At 34.1% G+C, this 15,564-nt stretch overlaps 1 protein-coding gene across 1 annotated transcript in view; it reads right to left on the reverse strand.

Annotated features, from left to right (window-relative positions):
- LOC114336768 (dynein axonemal heavy chain 10) overlaps positions 1–15,564 on the reverse strand; it is an 863,661-nt gene that overhangs the window by 550,532 nt on the left and 297,565 nt on the right. Inside the window, exons 22-23 of the mRNA XM_050648469.1 lie at positions 13,621–13,966; positions 119–309 (exon numbers count right to left, since the gene is read on the reverse strand). Of these exons, the coding sequence (XP_050504426.1) occupies positions 119–309; positions 13,621–13,966 (537 nt within the window). The remainder of the gene's footprint in view (positions 1–118; positions 310–13,620; positions 13,967–15,564) is intronic.

Consider the following 15,564-nt stretch of genomic DNA (forward strand, 5'->3'; position numbering starts at 1 on the left):
ACCGCTTCCCTATAGGTTACTTTTTTAAGCCGTCTATTTCTGAAATAGTAAATTTATTCCACACTTTTGCATCATACTGTATTTATACAAATGTCCAATATTAATCTCAAAGTATTACCTCTCTAGCATGTTTAAGCGATTTAAATAATTTATATAGTACTTCCATCCCATCAAACTCAGCCTTTGCAGCCAGGTAGTTCGAGTAATCCGCAAGGGGGATGTCGAATAACATTTCAGCGTTCATTAAATCTATTCTTCGTGTTTCTAAATCTTCAAATTGACTTCGGTATTCATCCATTAGTTTAACACCTAATTCAAAATAAAAAAAGATATATAAAATGTCCAAAAATATATCACATAATTTAACCAAACAGTGGTTGTCTGTCAAATAATTTTAGTGTTTATTATTTGAACAAATTCGTACGTTACTTAGATACTCTCTATAGTAAAGAAGAACAGAGTAATATTGAAAATACGTGATACTGAACTTGTAATATCGTATCATATTGTGATAATCCAATGGCCTCAGCAGTCAAGATACATTAAGTTAAAAAAAAATAAAAAAAATCTAATCATCTGTTATTGAGAATTAAAGATTTGTATAAAAACTTGGATGGCCGAGGGAATTCTGGATCTCATGGAAGCAAGGAGATCTTATGAAATTAAAGACAAAAACATGTATTATATTCACAATAACAAAAAAGATCAGAGAGGCAATGGAACGATTGTATAGTGATATATGCGAAGAGATTGAACAGTTGGTAGAAAAACACGATAACTTAACCTTCATAAAAAAATAGAGAAATAACAGGTACGAATATTAAGAAAACATCAAACATATTATTGGTATGTTTGGCTATAGGCTTAAAAGATGGTAGAAATATATTCAGGACCTATTAATTTAAGGACGAACGGACTGAGGTAGTACTAGAGCAGGAGAAGTTCGATAACGGCTCAGACATAGCAGAAGTTGAAATGCTAGAGGTGATGAAGCGAACAAAGACCAACAAGGCAACAGGTCCTGACCTGTCCTGACCTGACCTGACCTGTTGCCTTGGTACTGGTAGACATCATATAGCCCAGTTGGGATAGCATTTGACCTTGCATTACGAGCTGCCCCAAATTGTATTTTTCTAATCTTTAGGGGGAAGTCAATAGTAGTGTAGATTTAAAATGTCGACTGAATTTCGCTGTTGCCTTAGCCGCCATCTTGATTTTAAACGAGAACCGTCTTTGCTGAATATCTCCGCCATTTTCAACTTTTCGACAAATTATACAAACTAAAATTGTTGAAAATTTGATTTTATATAATTTCTTTTATTGCAATATTTTTCGTGCGGTCGATATTTTCCGAGTTATGGAGGAAAATAGTAACAGTTAGAGCATAATTATTGAATTATCTTGTTTAATATTAGTTTTAAAACAAAAATGTACCTATCCAAAAATGAAATTAATTAAATTTTATACAATTTTGATCTCTTTTAAGTTTGTTGGTAAAATCAATATTTAAGGTAGTAGGTACTTATGCGGTAAAAGCGCGTGCGTGACCTGATAGATTTTATAGCAATTGTTTTTGTTCAATATCTACGTCATTTTCAACTTTTAGATAAAAATGGCCACAACTAAAATTGTTCCAAATATGATTTCCTACAATTTCTTTTAACAACTTTTTTCGTGCGGTTGATATTTTCCGACTTAAGCGGTAAAATAATAAAAATGGGTGGGGGGGAAAATAATCTTTAAATGGAATCTTGTTTCTGAGCCGCCTTAAATTTTATGATTCTATCCTTTATGGGAGGTCAATAGTAGTGTAAATTTAAAATTGCAACTGAATTCCGCCGTTGCGTTAGTCGCAATATTGATTTTAAAGGAGATCCGTTGCTACTTAATATCTCCGCAATTTTCAACTTTTCGACGAAAATGGTAGGAACTAAAATTGGTGGAATTGCGCAATTTCCTACAATTTCTTTTCCACAATTTTTTTATGCGATTAATATTTTCCGAGTTAAGGGGGAAATAGTGGAAGTGGAGGGGAATCATAATTATTGAATTCTTATTTATCATTACCTTTACAAGATAATTGTACATAAACAAAAATAAAGAGAATTATATTTCATACAATTTTTAAGACTTCCAATGAAACACCAACAAAACTACATAAAAGACGTAAATAATAACTTATTGGCATTAAGTTCACTTAATTTTATAAACTAGTGGGTTTATTGGTTGAATTTGTCTGTCGATATTTTAAGTTTCATATCAGCTTATACATTTTTTATATTTAAGACAATGTTTGTATAATTTTGGACCCTGTTGCCCAAATCTCCCCATTCCTCCACTCTAGTAGATCCGCCACTGGTTCCCTCGAAAAATTGGAGGAAATCGCAATTGCAACAGTTTCAGTCCTTACACTTTTTGTCAAAAAGTTGAAAATGGCCGAGATGTTAAACAAAAACAAATGCTGTTAAACCATACGGGTCTTACGCTCGCGCCTTTACCGCATACGTACTACCTAAAAAATATTGATTTTAGCAAAAAAATTAAAGACATCAAAATTATGGAAAATTTCTCATGATATTTATATACGCTGTGAGCTCGTAGGTAGAGGGGATAATGAAAAATTCGCGAGCGCCAGTAGTGACAAGTTTGTAAACCTTTACTGGAAATTTGATTTTTGACGTTCTGCATTAAGAGTTGCATATTATAGCTTTTAAATGTCTCACGAAAGTTGTTGTATTATAAAGAGTGTCGAAATACTGGTTACAATAGTAACTGTGTATTCTACAACTTTCCTGTCGCTAAGCATAAGGTGATTTAACGACAAAAATGGATTGATGCAATTAGAAAAAAGTAAGTAAACACAATTTTAATTTTAAAACGGTAGGAAAGGAGCTAAAGGATCAGTTAGCACACTCTCGAATTTTGACGGTTTTAATTTTACAATCCAATCCTGAAACAAAATTTGAATGCGTGAAGATAACGACCAATCACAGCAAACGTAGGATGCCGTTAACTGTCATTCATAAGATAATATTTAAGAAGTATTATACTGTAATTATATTTAGTTATTATACTTTTTTATAAAATAATTTTTTTCTAATATTAGTTGTCAACATTAACGTCAAAACGATAAGCAAAATCTATGAATAATAAATTCTGTACTTACTGCTATTAATTATCGATTACAATCCAATTACTTCTTTACGTTGTAAATATTACACGATAAGAATTAAATAATAAGTTTGAAACAACTATTATTTGCTTTTCTACTGTCCTCTTTAAAATTCCGGCCGAAATAGGAACACTAGTCAACCGTTAGATGGCGATAGCAGCCATACCAGCGAAAGTCACAGAGTATAGGCAACACTTTTTTCTTACCAGAAAATTTCCGGAAAAAGATATACTAGTAATCCTGTAGGTAGGTGGAGATACCAGCGAAGCTCGGAGCGGATAGGTACATTTTTGTTGTAAAACTAATAATAAACGGGATAATTCAATAATTATGCTCTAACTGTCACTGTCACTATTTTCCGCCATAAGAAATTATAGAAAATCATAATTTTCAACAATTTTAGTTATTATACTTTTTGTCAAAAAGTTTAAAATGGCGGAGATATTGAGCAAAAACGGTTCCCGATTAAAATCAAAATGGCGGTTAACGCAACGGAGGAATTCAGTCGAGATTTTAAATTTACACTACAATCGACCCTCCCTAAAGATTAAGAAAAATAAAATTTGGAGCAGCTCATAATGCAAGATTATTTTATTCGTCTGGACTATAACCCGACTGGATTAATACAGTTAATAGAAGAACAGAAAGTTGAAATGTTCGTCTACTTATTTAATACAATATTAGGTTGTTCAATAAGTTTTGCGGTTCGATAAGAAATTCACAATTTTGTGACTTGAAATACACTTTATTATACAGTATAGTCTTCCTGAACATCAGTACACTTGTTTCAATAAGATTTCAACTTATAAATTCTATCCCTCAGGGAGAATCAGGAAGTTCTGCAAAATACGCTTCCACAGCTGTTATATACTCATCATTTGATGGAAAACGCTTTCCACGCATAAATTTTTTTAGGTATTGAAACAAATGGAAGTCGCTAGGAACCAAATCTGTTTAATACTGTGGGTGCTCCAACAATTCGAACTTCACTTCATGGATTTTAGCAATTCGTAAAATGCTCATATGACACAGTGCATTGTTCTGATGAAAAAGGATTTTTATTTCTTTTGCAAACTGGGTCTTTTTTCACGATTTTCTTCCTTCAGCTAGTATAAAAGGTTAGAATAATATCCAAAATTTATTGTTTTGTCAGTTTGCAGGTAATCCACACAAAAATGCCTCTAACATCCCAAAAACTGATGCTAAAACCTTTTTGGCTGAGTTCTGGACACAAACTCGTTTTGGAGCCGAAAAACCAGATTCCTCCACTCTTTAACCTCTTGTTTTGATTTAAGATCATGGTGATAGACCACGTTTCATCCATTGTAATGAATTTACACACAAAATCTACTTTATCCTTTCGAAAACACCCTAAATATTGCTGAAAAAGTCGCATTCGAATGTGTTTGTGTTCCGTTGTCAGCAAATGCAGCACCCATTGTGACCACAGCTTTTTGAGACCCAGTACTTCGGCCAAAATATTGCTTACGCCGCCCAATGTAATGCCTAGGGATTCTACTATCACTTTCAGTTACTCAACGAGCTTCCAATACTATAGCCTTTGTTTTTCTACTATTTCTCTTGTTGCTATTTTTGGGCGATCTTGACGTAGATTGTCTTCAAGGCTTGAACTACCACGTTTAAATTGAGCAACTCACTTTCGACTGTAATAATTGAAGGCGGCGAAAAGTCCTTATACACTTTCAATATTCGTTCATAAATTTCATTTGCTTCTAAACCTTCCAAAAATAAAAATTCAATCACTGCAAGATACATACTTGATCATGTCCGTTGTAAAAAATATTGTGACCTATCGATAATAAATGGCTTCTAAAAAAATAATGAATTGACAGATTGAAATAAAACTTCACATTCGTTCATATAAAGAGTGTAAAAAGATAACAGAAAAAAATTAGGCTAGTAGTAGCGCCCTCTCTTATCGAACCGCAAAACTTATTGAACAACCTAGTACAGTACAGGAATCATTCCCAGAGATTGGCTGATACATATCAACGTTCATAACAATCCCAAAAAACCAAATGCGAAAGAATGCCAAGACCACTGGATAAGTTGATAAGTTTAATAAGTCATACGCTCAAAATATTTTTAAAAATTATACACCGGAGAATTAGTATGATACAATTGATCCAAAAGAAGGCATAACCCAGACATCCAAAGTGAAAGTTATCCTCCAACACCAAATTGCTCTATATGGTTCACATAATGTTTCAGAGTTGAGGAGGGTGAAAGATGGAGGTTTTCGATACTTTTTATATTTTTTGGGCAATTGATGATGATTTTGGGTGGTGAGGTTGACGTTTCTTCAAGGGCTTATTACTAACATACCATCGGCCGCTGAAATAGTAAATTTTATTTACAAAACACAATCATGTTAAAGAAAAATTCTCTCATCAGTAAATAATATTTTCTAAATTGCCCAAAAAATATAAAAAGTATCGACTTATCCACTTTTCACCCTCCATAACTCTGGAACCGTTGATTTTGTAACAATTATGTATACGCTCTGAGCTTCGCTGGTGTCGCTCCTAGCGGTTACTAATTTAACTTTCACCGGTAATTTTTAAATTTATTATTTAATTGTTATCGTTTAATATTTACAACGCAAAAAATTAATTAAATTGTAATCGATTTTTTTAAGATTTTGCTAATCATTTTGACGTTCTATTGATAAAATATGAATTTCTTACTTCGGATACTTTCACAATTATCGTGTAGATGGCACTAAGATTGGCAGATTGATTTATAATTACATATTACGGAACATTAAAAAAACTTAAATTCAGTATTTGAAACGTAAGTATATTTAAGTTAAAAATATATACCACAGCTTTGACCAACTAATATTTTTTATAATTAATGTTTTTAATTTTAGTTTTAAATTAATCACTTTGACATTTATGTCAAATTTCCGGTAAAGGTTTACAGACTTGTCACTACTGGCGCTCGCGAATTTGTAAATATCCCCTCTACGTACGAGCTCACAGCGTATAGAACCTTTCTTGTTTTAAATTTTATGTAGAACATTTTTGTATAGAACATTGTTTACGCTAACGCATAGTTTTAGAAATATGGACGAAAAACGTAAAAAAACTACTAATTTACCGACTTCTCCTCCATCTCCATCCCAAACCGGACGCTGAAAATGGTGTATCTTTTTACTGAACAATATGCTGACCATATAGAACAATTTGGTGTTGGAGGAAAACTTTTACTTTGGATGTTTGGGTTAGGCCTTTTTGGACCAATTATACTATACTACCTCCGTAACTTTGGAACCGTTAGTTTTAGAAGGATTATGCATAGGCCTTCTTTTATTTCAAATTTAATGTAGAATATTTTTGTATAGAAGATTGTTTATGCCAAACCTCATAGTTTTAGAAATATTGACGAAAAACGTAAAAACTACGAATTTACCGATTTCTCCCCCTCCCCCCCCCCAAACCCAACGCTCAAAATGGTGTGACTTTTTTCTGAACATTATGTGGACCATATACTTAGAACAATTTGGTGTTGCAGGATAACTTTCACTTTGGATGTCTGGGTTTGGGTCTAGTTATACCATACTAAATACACAAAAAACTTGAGCAAGACATTAGTTTTTTTTTATTTATTAAATTAGCAATGCACCTAATCTTAAGACTAACCAGCATTTTACTTTAACTTAATCTACTACTGTACTGTCCTAGGTATTCCCAACGGTTCACCTTAGAATTTAATAATTATTGTTGCACACATCACTGTTGTGGCTAGATTCACTGTCCGAATTTAAACTGACACTGATATTTTTATAGATGTATCACTATCACACAAGTTCAAAAGGTTTGGTGCGTTTGAGCCTGCGGACTAGGTTTTGATTATCTAAAAGTTCTAACACTTCCCTGTTTGTATGGTTGTGGAGTCGTTTTTCGTGACCCTTGGCAATCTTCTTTATTTCTTCTTTGATTGTTGCTATACGAAGTTCCCGATGTAGGTCTTTGTTGCGGATATACCATGGAGCGTTGACTATGTTTCTTAGTATTCGGTTTTGGACTCTTTGAAGGCAAGCATAGTTACTCTCACTAGTACAGCCCCATAACTGTAAACCATAGGACCATACTGGTTGGAGCATTTGTTTGTAAACTAATACTTTGTTTTTGATTGTAAGTTGTGAGCTTCTACCTAATAACCAATATAACTTCTTGTACTTCAGTTTTAGTTCTTCGGTTTTCTTTCTGATATGTTCCTGCCACTTTAATTTGCTATCCAAATGTAGCCCTAGATATTTAACTGTTTTCTTGTACGGAACGATTTTATTGTTTATTCTAACTGGGTGACTATTTATTTTTTTGTAGGTGAAATCGATATGGGCAGATTTCCCTTCATTTTCTTATGCGCCATTTATTATTCCAGGTGTTTATTTTGTTTACTGCATTTTGCAGGTGTCTAGTTGTTTCTTTGAATGTTTCACCGACTGCTAGTATTACAGTGTCGTCTGCAAATGTTGCCAGTTTAATATTTTCTGTAACAGGTATGTCACAAATATATAATAAATATAGTATGGGTCCCAGAACACTGCCTGTGGGATTCCTGCTTTAATTGGCCGTAATTCTGAATATTCGCCTTCCTGTTTAACTCTAAAATTTCTATCTTCCAAATATGATTGTATTAGATGTACATATTGGATGGGAAGATATCTTTTTAATTTTAGTAACAAGCCTTTGTGCCGCACTTTGTCAAATGCTTTTGCTATGTCTAGAAAAATAGCTGAGCATATTTTATTCTCCTCCAGAGATCTCTCTATAATATCTGTTATTCGATGGATTTGGTCTATTGTTGAATGTTTATTGCGAAATCCAAATTGGTGGGAAGGAACAATTTCCCTGTGGTCAAGTATAGGTTGCATTCGTGCTAGCAATATCCTCTTAAATAGTTTGGATAAAATTGGTAGCAGAGATATTGGTCTGTATGATTCTACCTTGTTGGTTGGTTTCCCTGGTTTGGGAATTATGATTAATTCAGATGTTTTCCACGTTATTGGTACATATTGCAACTTGAATACTGCATTTATAAGGTTTGTGACTTTTACGATGGCCTTTCTAGGTAATTGTTGTAGTATTTCTCCTGTTATTAAGTCAAATCCTGGAGCCCTTTTGGGATTGATATTGTTTTTGATTACGTTGGTAACCTCTTTAGGAGTAGTAGGCTTTATTATGTCTTGATCAGTATTGTTCAAATCAATTTCAGTGCTTTCATCATCTTCGTTTTCGGCTTGATGATTATTTCCCGTTTCGTTATTTTGGAATACATTTTCCAAGTATAAAGCGAAAAGATTTGCTTTTTGTTTTCCATCTCCTGCCCATGTTCCATTTTCTTTTCTAATCGGCGGAATCTGTTGCGTTGGTCTATTTATTCTTTTTGTACATTTCCACAACGAGTAGTCAGTGGTTTGGTCATCTGTCAGATCATTTAGGTATTGTTTTACTGATTCATTTTTAATTAAATCTATTTCCCTTCTTAACTGTTGGGTGAGGTTGTTTAATACATTTTTATTTTCTGCAGTTCTGCTTTTTTGCCATGTCTTCCTGGCTTTTCTTTTTCTTTGCACCAGTTCTCGAATTTCTTTGGGATCATTTTGTCCTTTGGTTTTTCTTATAATTTGTTTGGTATTATTCCAAGCTGCTTGTTGTATATTTATGGTTAGTGACTCTGTTTCTTCATCAAGTTGTTCATTAGTTTTGATTGGTAGATTAAGCTCAATTCTGTCACTTAGCTCCTGTCTAAAGCTAGCCCAGTCCGTTCTCTTATTGGTTAATGTTGGGTTATTTTCTCTTAGTATTATATGCTCACTGATTGTGAGTAATATTAGAGAGTGATCAGAACTGGGACCATCAACTTCTTCTATTTTCATAAAATTTGTTGCAACTTTTCTTGAAATGAAAAAGTCAATTAGGTCGGGTGTTTTATTTTGATCAGTGGGCCAATATGTTGGTTTTCCAGTTGAGTGCCATTTGCCGTTTATCTTTTCTATTGCTGCATGTAGTTCTCTACCCTTTGTATTGGTTAACCTTGAACCCATACAGTGTTTTTAGCATTAAAGTCTGCACCAATAATAAATTTTTCTCCAAGCGTGTTAAGCAAATGGACATAATTTTCTTTTTTTAGATTGTGTTTAGGTGGAAAATATGCAGCTGCTATTGTTACTTCATATTTTTTTGTTTTGACACTTATACTAGCTGCCTGGATGGCTTCAGTCTCTGTATTTTCTCTTTCGAAGTGAATTAGATTATTCTTTACAATTATTGCTGCTCCTCCACTAGCTGTGTTTCTAGGATGAAGAGCTTGATATATTTGGTATCCTCTCAGTTTAATATATGTTTGTTTAGTGAAGTGTGTCTCTGATATTAAACATATCAATTTTTGGTTATTTAAGGTAAACAGCATCTCCTGCTGATGTTGCAAGGGGCCGTTTGCGTTCCAATGTAATATTCTTAACTCTTCCGCCATTTTATCGTCTACTAGTTTCTATGCTATTTAATCTTTCTAGGATTTTTTTATTGAATTATAGCAGTTTTATTTATGAGATATAGCAGTGGTGCAACCTATATAACTAGCTGGGTGGTCACCACCACAGTGTACGCATTTGGGTTATTTATCTTGTGGCTTCTTACAATCTTTTGTTAAATGTTTCCCGATGCATTTCACGCATCTCGGTTCTCTTCTGCAATAATTTTGTGTATGTCCGTACTCTTGACACCGTTTACATTGTGGAATCAAATTCGGTTTTCTGAAAGCTTCTATCGTCACTTTCATGTTTAAAATTTCGGTAATTTCATACACTTTTTTGTATTTTCCTCTTTACTAAAAGTAAGTGCAAAAAGTGGCAGTGGCGATTTGTCCTTTCCTCTTAGTAACTGGGTTACGTTTTCTATTTTATATCCCTTATTTTTTAGGTCTTCCATTATGTTCTTAACTTGGCAAGTTTGATGCAGTTTTCTTGCAACCACTTTTAGAGGCCTATTTTGTTTATCTTCAAACGAATACCATTCGAGATTTGTGTCATTTAGAGTCTTGGTTAGGTTTCTGTAGCTATTTTCGTCTTTGACATTAATTTTTATATTTCCACCTGCAAGCATGCTAGTTTGATAAGATATTTGCCTACCTGATAAGTGGCTGACTAGGGTGTCGTATTTTTCCAATTTGTTTATAATGACTGGTGGTGGTTTACGTGCCGTTTGTGTTTCATCTGGTTTACTTCTCTGTTGGTGGGAGTGGGGCTGTACTTCCTTTGGGGAGTTGCTTATCTTCCATTTTTTTGCATTCTAGACTCGAATCCATTCCGTTTCTTTACTCAGTTCTTCGTCGTCGGTGCGATATTCTATATCTTCATTTTGCTGTTGTTTTTCTTCGCCTATCTTCTTTTGTAGATTATCTATTTAGATTTTCATTTGTTGTATGACGACATGTAGATTTTCTCTTTCTTGTTTTTCCTGAAACCAGGCGTTGTATAACATCTGCTCATTTTGACTTCTGGCTTGATTCTCAGTAAAAAGCACTTGATTTTGTTGAAAAAGTAATGTTTCACTTGATGTTGTCGGTAGGAAACCATATTGTCTTTTTCTATATTTCAATACACCCATCTCACACTATGGCCCGAGATTGCTTGGACTATTCCAGGCCATATATTCCATGAAATATTTAACAGTGTAACTATTTATTTGTGCAGATAAAATTTTGTATCTTATCACAGTCGAATTTTAATTTTGCAAATAAAAACTTTCTAACTTTAATAACAATCGGTTTTTAATTATCACCTTAATTACTGTAATTATGGCTTAATTCATTTGCTAACGATACGATGTGATGTTTACTTGTCGAAAGCCAAATGAATACTAACAAGACATTAGTGACACACAATTTGGATTTAGTAATGCACTGGAAACGAGGTACAGGCGGAACGAAATGTACTTATGCAAAGGTTCATGGACATTAATCAGCCAGTATGTGTTTCTTGGATTAAAACTAGGAATTGCAATCCAGCAGCATTTTCAATCCAGCTGGATTTTTGCAAGATTGGCCTGAATCCAACTGGATCCAGCGCGGATCCAGCAAAATGTGGATTCAAAAAATATAAACACGATTTTAATGTTTTTTCTTGTTCATTATTGAACAACTTTTGTTCAAATTTGCTTGTGTCTGCTGAGAATTGTCACGAATAAAATTATATCCAAAGGAACTTATCTGTTGTAAGAGTACGACGACGAGTAAGAAGACGACAATTTTGAACTGACACAAGTTAAGTAATTTGTTTTTCTTTCATGGCTTACTGAGGACGTTTTTTGATCTCATGATAAAAACCAGTCTGTATTCTAAATTTCTAAACAACAGAAACATAAATTATTTAGTTCTTTAAAAGTGAGACCTTAAAAAACATATTTTATCTATCGTTTTGCCTCCTAACCTACTTTGCACAAAACTGCACACATAGCCGGTTGCTGAGAAATTCCTTGCTTCTACGCTGGTTGGTTTTAAGGTCATCAAATGGTTATAAACCATGGACAAATGATCGCCATTCGCTCTTTTGGTCTCATAAACGGTCATTATATTTTCTTTTCCAAAATCTTTCCGTAATTTTTTGGAGAAGCAATTTTTTTGGTTATAGAATTATTTTCTCTCTCACGTTTCAGTTCAATCTCAAGTTCTTGCTCTAAAGTAAAATTCATGGAGTCCGGATTAGCAGCCAATGTTCTACTACCAATATGTCCTCTGGCACCTCTTCCACAATCACTTGTTTATTTATACGACTCAACAAATTTTTCATCTCGTGTCGCATTGCATTCTTTTTCGTCATGGAGAAATAACCAGGACTGTTTAGTCCTTCATCATCCATTTTTTGATTTTGTAAGTACACTAAACTAATGTAAGTAGTTGTCATTTCAGAGAGGCGCCGTTCCGCGATTCTGTTGCGTAGTGCTTTCGATAGCTCGGCACTAACGCTAGAGTCCTGGCTATTTAGTTTATTGACAAAATTTCATGGTTATGTCAGCCGTTATCAAAGTGGACTCTCTTCTGCAAAGAACTTCTACAGCCAGTTTCACCGGTTGAAAAGTATCAACTCATTGATTATCGCCAGCAGAGAATTTTATCGCAGAATAAATGTCTATCAATACTTTATCGATGCAAAATTTTAAGCTGTAGAAATGTTCCAGCATACTAAGCAAACTGTTACACGACTTTAAATAAAGAGGCCAATGAAAATAACATTTCGAATTTGACACGTTTGCGGATCCGCGCTGCTGGATCCAGCATTTAAAAAAAGACGCTGGATCCAGCTGGATTGCTGGACGCTGGACCCAGCAATTGCAATTTCTAATTACAACAAAGCCTTCGATAAGCTCAGACATAACCGCCTTATCGAATTACTTGAAAAGAAAATTTTACACATCAGGATCATTAGCACTATCTATTATAATCATATGTCTGTGGTAAAAGAAAACAAAAATACGAAAAATGAAATACAGATTGAGAGGGGCGTCAGGCAGGGCTATGTCCTGTCTCCTACCTTGTTAAATTTGTATTCAGAGGAAATAATCCAGGAAACACTAATGACTTAAAGATTTACAACAAATGGTTGACAGAGTGGTAGAAGTCAGCGAAGAAATCGGACTGTCCCTAGATATACAAAGGACACAATTTGTGGTAATATTAAAAGCCCGACAACATCAAGAAAGCAAAACAGACATGGAGAATAAATTAAAAAAGTTGAAAAAGATAAATGGGTACAATAATTCACGGAAATAATGAGTATACAGAATAAATTAAAGCAAGAATAGGACAGGCAAAAAATGCTTTCATGAGACTGAAAAAAGTAATCTGCAGCAAGAATATTACAATTATTTCTTTAAAGATAAAACTTCTGAGATGCTACGTGTTCTCCGTATTATTTTATGGGTTGAAGGCTTGGGCATTAAAGAAATATATTTCGGACAGATTAGAAGCCTTCGAGTTATGGGCCTACAGAAGGATATTAAGAATAAGTTGGGTGAATAGAGTCACTAATATCGAGGTGTTGAGAAGACTGGGAAAAGAAAAAGAAGTTTTAAATGCAATTTAGATTAGAAAACTGCAATATCTGGGACATGTCTTGAGGGCGAGCGTTAGAACTTGTTGCAATTAATAATACAAGGAAGAATACATGGTAGAAGGAGTCGTAGAAGAAGACGTATCTCCTGGTTAAACAATTTGTGAACTTTGTTTAACTGCTCTTCTGCTGATCTCTTTAGAGCAGCGGTATTGAAAGTGGGAATTGCCATGATGATTGCCGACCTTTTTAGGGGAGATGGCACATGAAGAAGCAAAAGACCAAAACTTTCTGGATGGTAGCAATAGCTTAAAGTTTAAAATCAATTTAATTGAATTCGGCGTAAACTAACTGCATTATAAGATATTACCTAAATTCAAATCTTCTCCTACAGATCCGGGCCCTTCTGCTTCGTATTTTATCAAAAACTTTTCAATCACTTCTAAAAATTCATTAATATGCGTCTGAGTTAGCAATGCAAATCGTTCTTTTGTGGATTCCAGAGTTTGTTCCCTATAAATGGCAGAAAGCAGTAGTTCTTTCCACTCTTTTTCAAGAAGATACGCAAGTTCTTCGTGTTCTGGAGGATACTCGATTTCGTGTTGATTTAACATCCTGTACGTTTCTTGAAAATTATAAAAGGCTAGTTCTGCAGATATATTTTCTCTTGAGACAGTTGCAATAGCTTGAAGGACATTCTTGAATTTCTCTAGCCCCTTTAAAATAAAACGTATTTATATATAAAATAAAATAAAAATGTGTTCCATTTTTATTCAGTTGCAATGCGAAGGCAAAACTGTCTTATTTTTCACTTAGAACAGAGAGCGCAAACCAGCAATCTAAATCGACGATTTTCGACTCTATTTGGAGTCATCATCAGAGAGGCGTAGGTTTGTTGCTCTCTGTCTCAAGTGACGAAACTCCGAGAACTTATCCCCGCATTGCAACTGACGTATATGGAGTAGGTGTCTAGCGACATCTGGCAACCGAAAGTCAAATTTCAACCTAATAGAAATATTAAAAATATTGAAAAATATTAAAAACATTCCTAAAAGATATTTAACTGAAAACTTATTGGACCATTTTCCTGATAACACCTCCATGGCCTCTAAAAATTACAAACCAGATGGATGCTTAAACGAAGAAGACAAGAGGGAATTCAAAAACTTACAATTCACCACCCCGTCTGTTCAGCTGGTAAATTCCATATATCTTTATAATACCTTTTGAAAATGAAGATTTTTTAAAAATTAGAAATATATTGTACAGCACGACCAAATTTGCGATCTGGCGTTGACGTTCGGTTTTGCCAAATTTTCTGAATTATATTTTGGAAACGTTTCGCAAAGTAAAATACCTGTACGGTACCAACATGAGTACCGTGGAAAATGTTGGGGTTTTAATCACGCCAATAACGTCAATTGTGAAGATTTATAGACCATTTATAAAAAAAGTTATATAAGAAATTAAAATAGCTATGATGATTGCCAACCTCCGTAGCGGAGATGGCACCTGAAGAAGAAGATAAAAAAAGTGCATTAATCGGAAACAAAAAATATTAGAGCGAAACTGTGGACCGGTCACTGCTCGTTCACCAATTATTTGACAAAAGTGCAAAAGGCGGTGATAAGCATCTCCAATAAATTCCTTCACTAAGAATTTTTTTTTGGATGGAATTTGTTCGCCTTAACCTATTTATTGCTGATGAAATATGTCTAACGAGAGCTGGGGGCTAACTCGGTTTTCGCTGCATTTACAATGTAGTGTTTTGGTCCAGATGGCCCTGGAAATGCTTTATCCATAATATGAATCTTAACTGACGTTATAAAACCACTTTTTCCACCTACCTCTACCGAAACTATACTTTTCCGGACCTCATTGTAGGAAGCAAAGTTGTACTTTCCCTAGGGAGTAAAAGTACTTTGTTGACGCCCTATATAATATATAGTATATATCTTATAGTCAAAGCCCGAATTTCAGGCACTCCTAGGTTTGACTAGGCAATCCTCAGGTCTGACTGACGGTCTTAGTCAAAGCCCGAAATAAATTACAGTTTCGGCCTTTGATTAGTCAAACCTAGGAGAGGCCAAGTTGGTCAGGCAAAGGTCGAAATTTAATTTTATGAAATCGGGGTTTGACTAGTCCAACCCCGATCAGCTATTAAAATGTCGCAATTTGTTAGATTAGGTTTAATAACATTTTTTAATTTTATTTTTTATATATATAATCCTGAATTTTCTAGACAGAAACAAATTAAGAATACGATGTCATCATTAAATCTAAATTTCTTTGATGCATGTAAACAAATTCCGAA

Source organism: Diabrotica virgifera, chromosome 4 (genome assembly GCF_917563875.1).
Source record: "Diabrotica virgifera virgifera chromosome 4, PGI_DIABVI_V3a".
In the NCBI taxonomy this organism is placed as follows: domain Eukaryota; kingdom Metazoa; phylum Arthropoda; class Insecta; order Coleoptera; family Chrysomelidae; genus Diabrotica; species Diabrotica virgifera.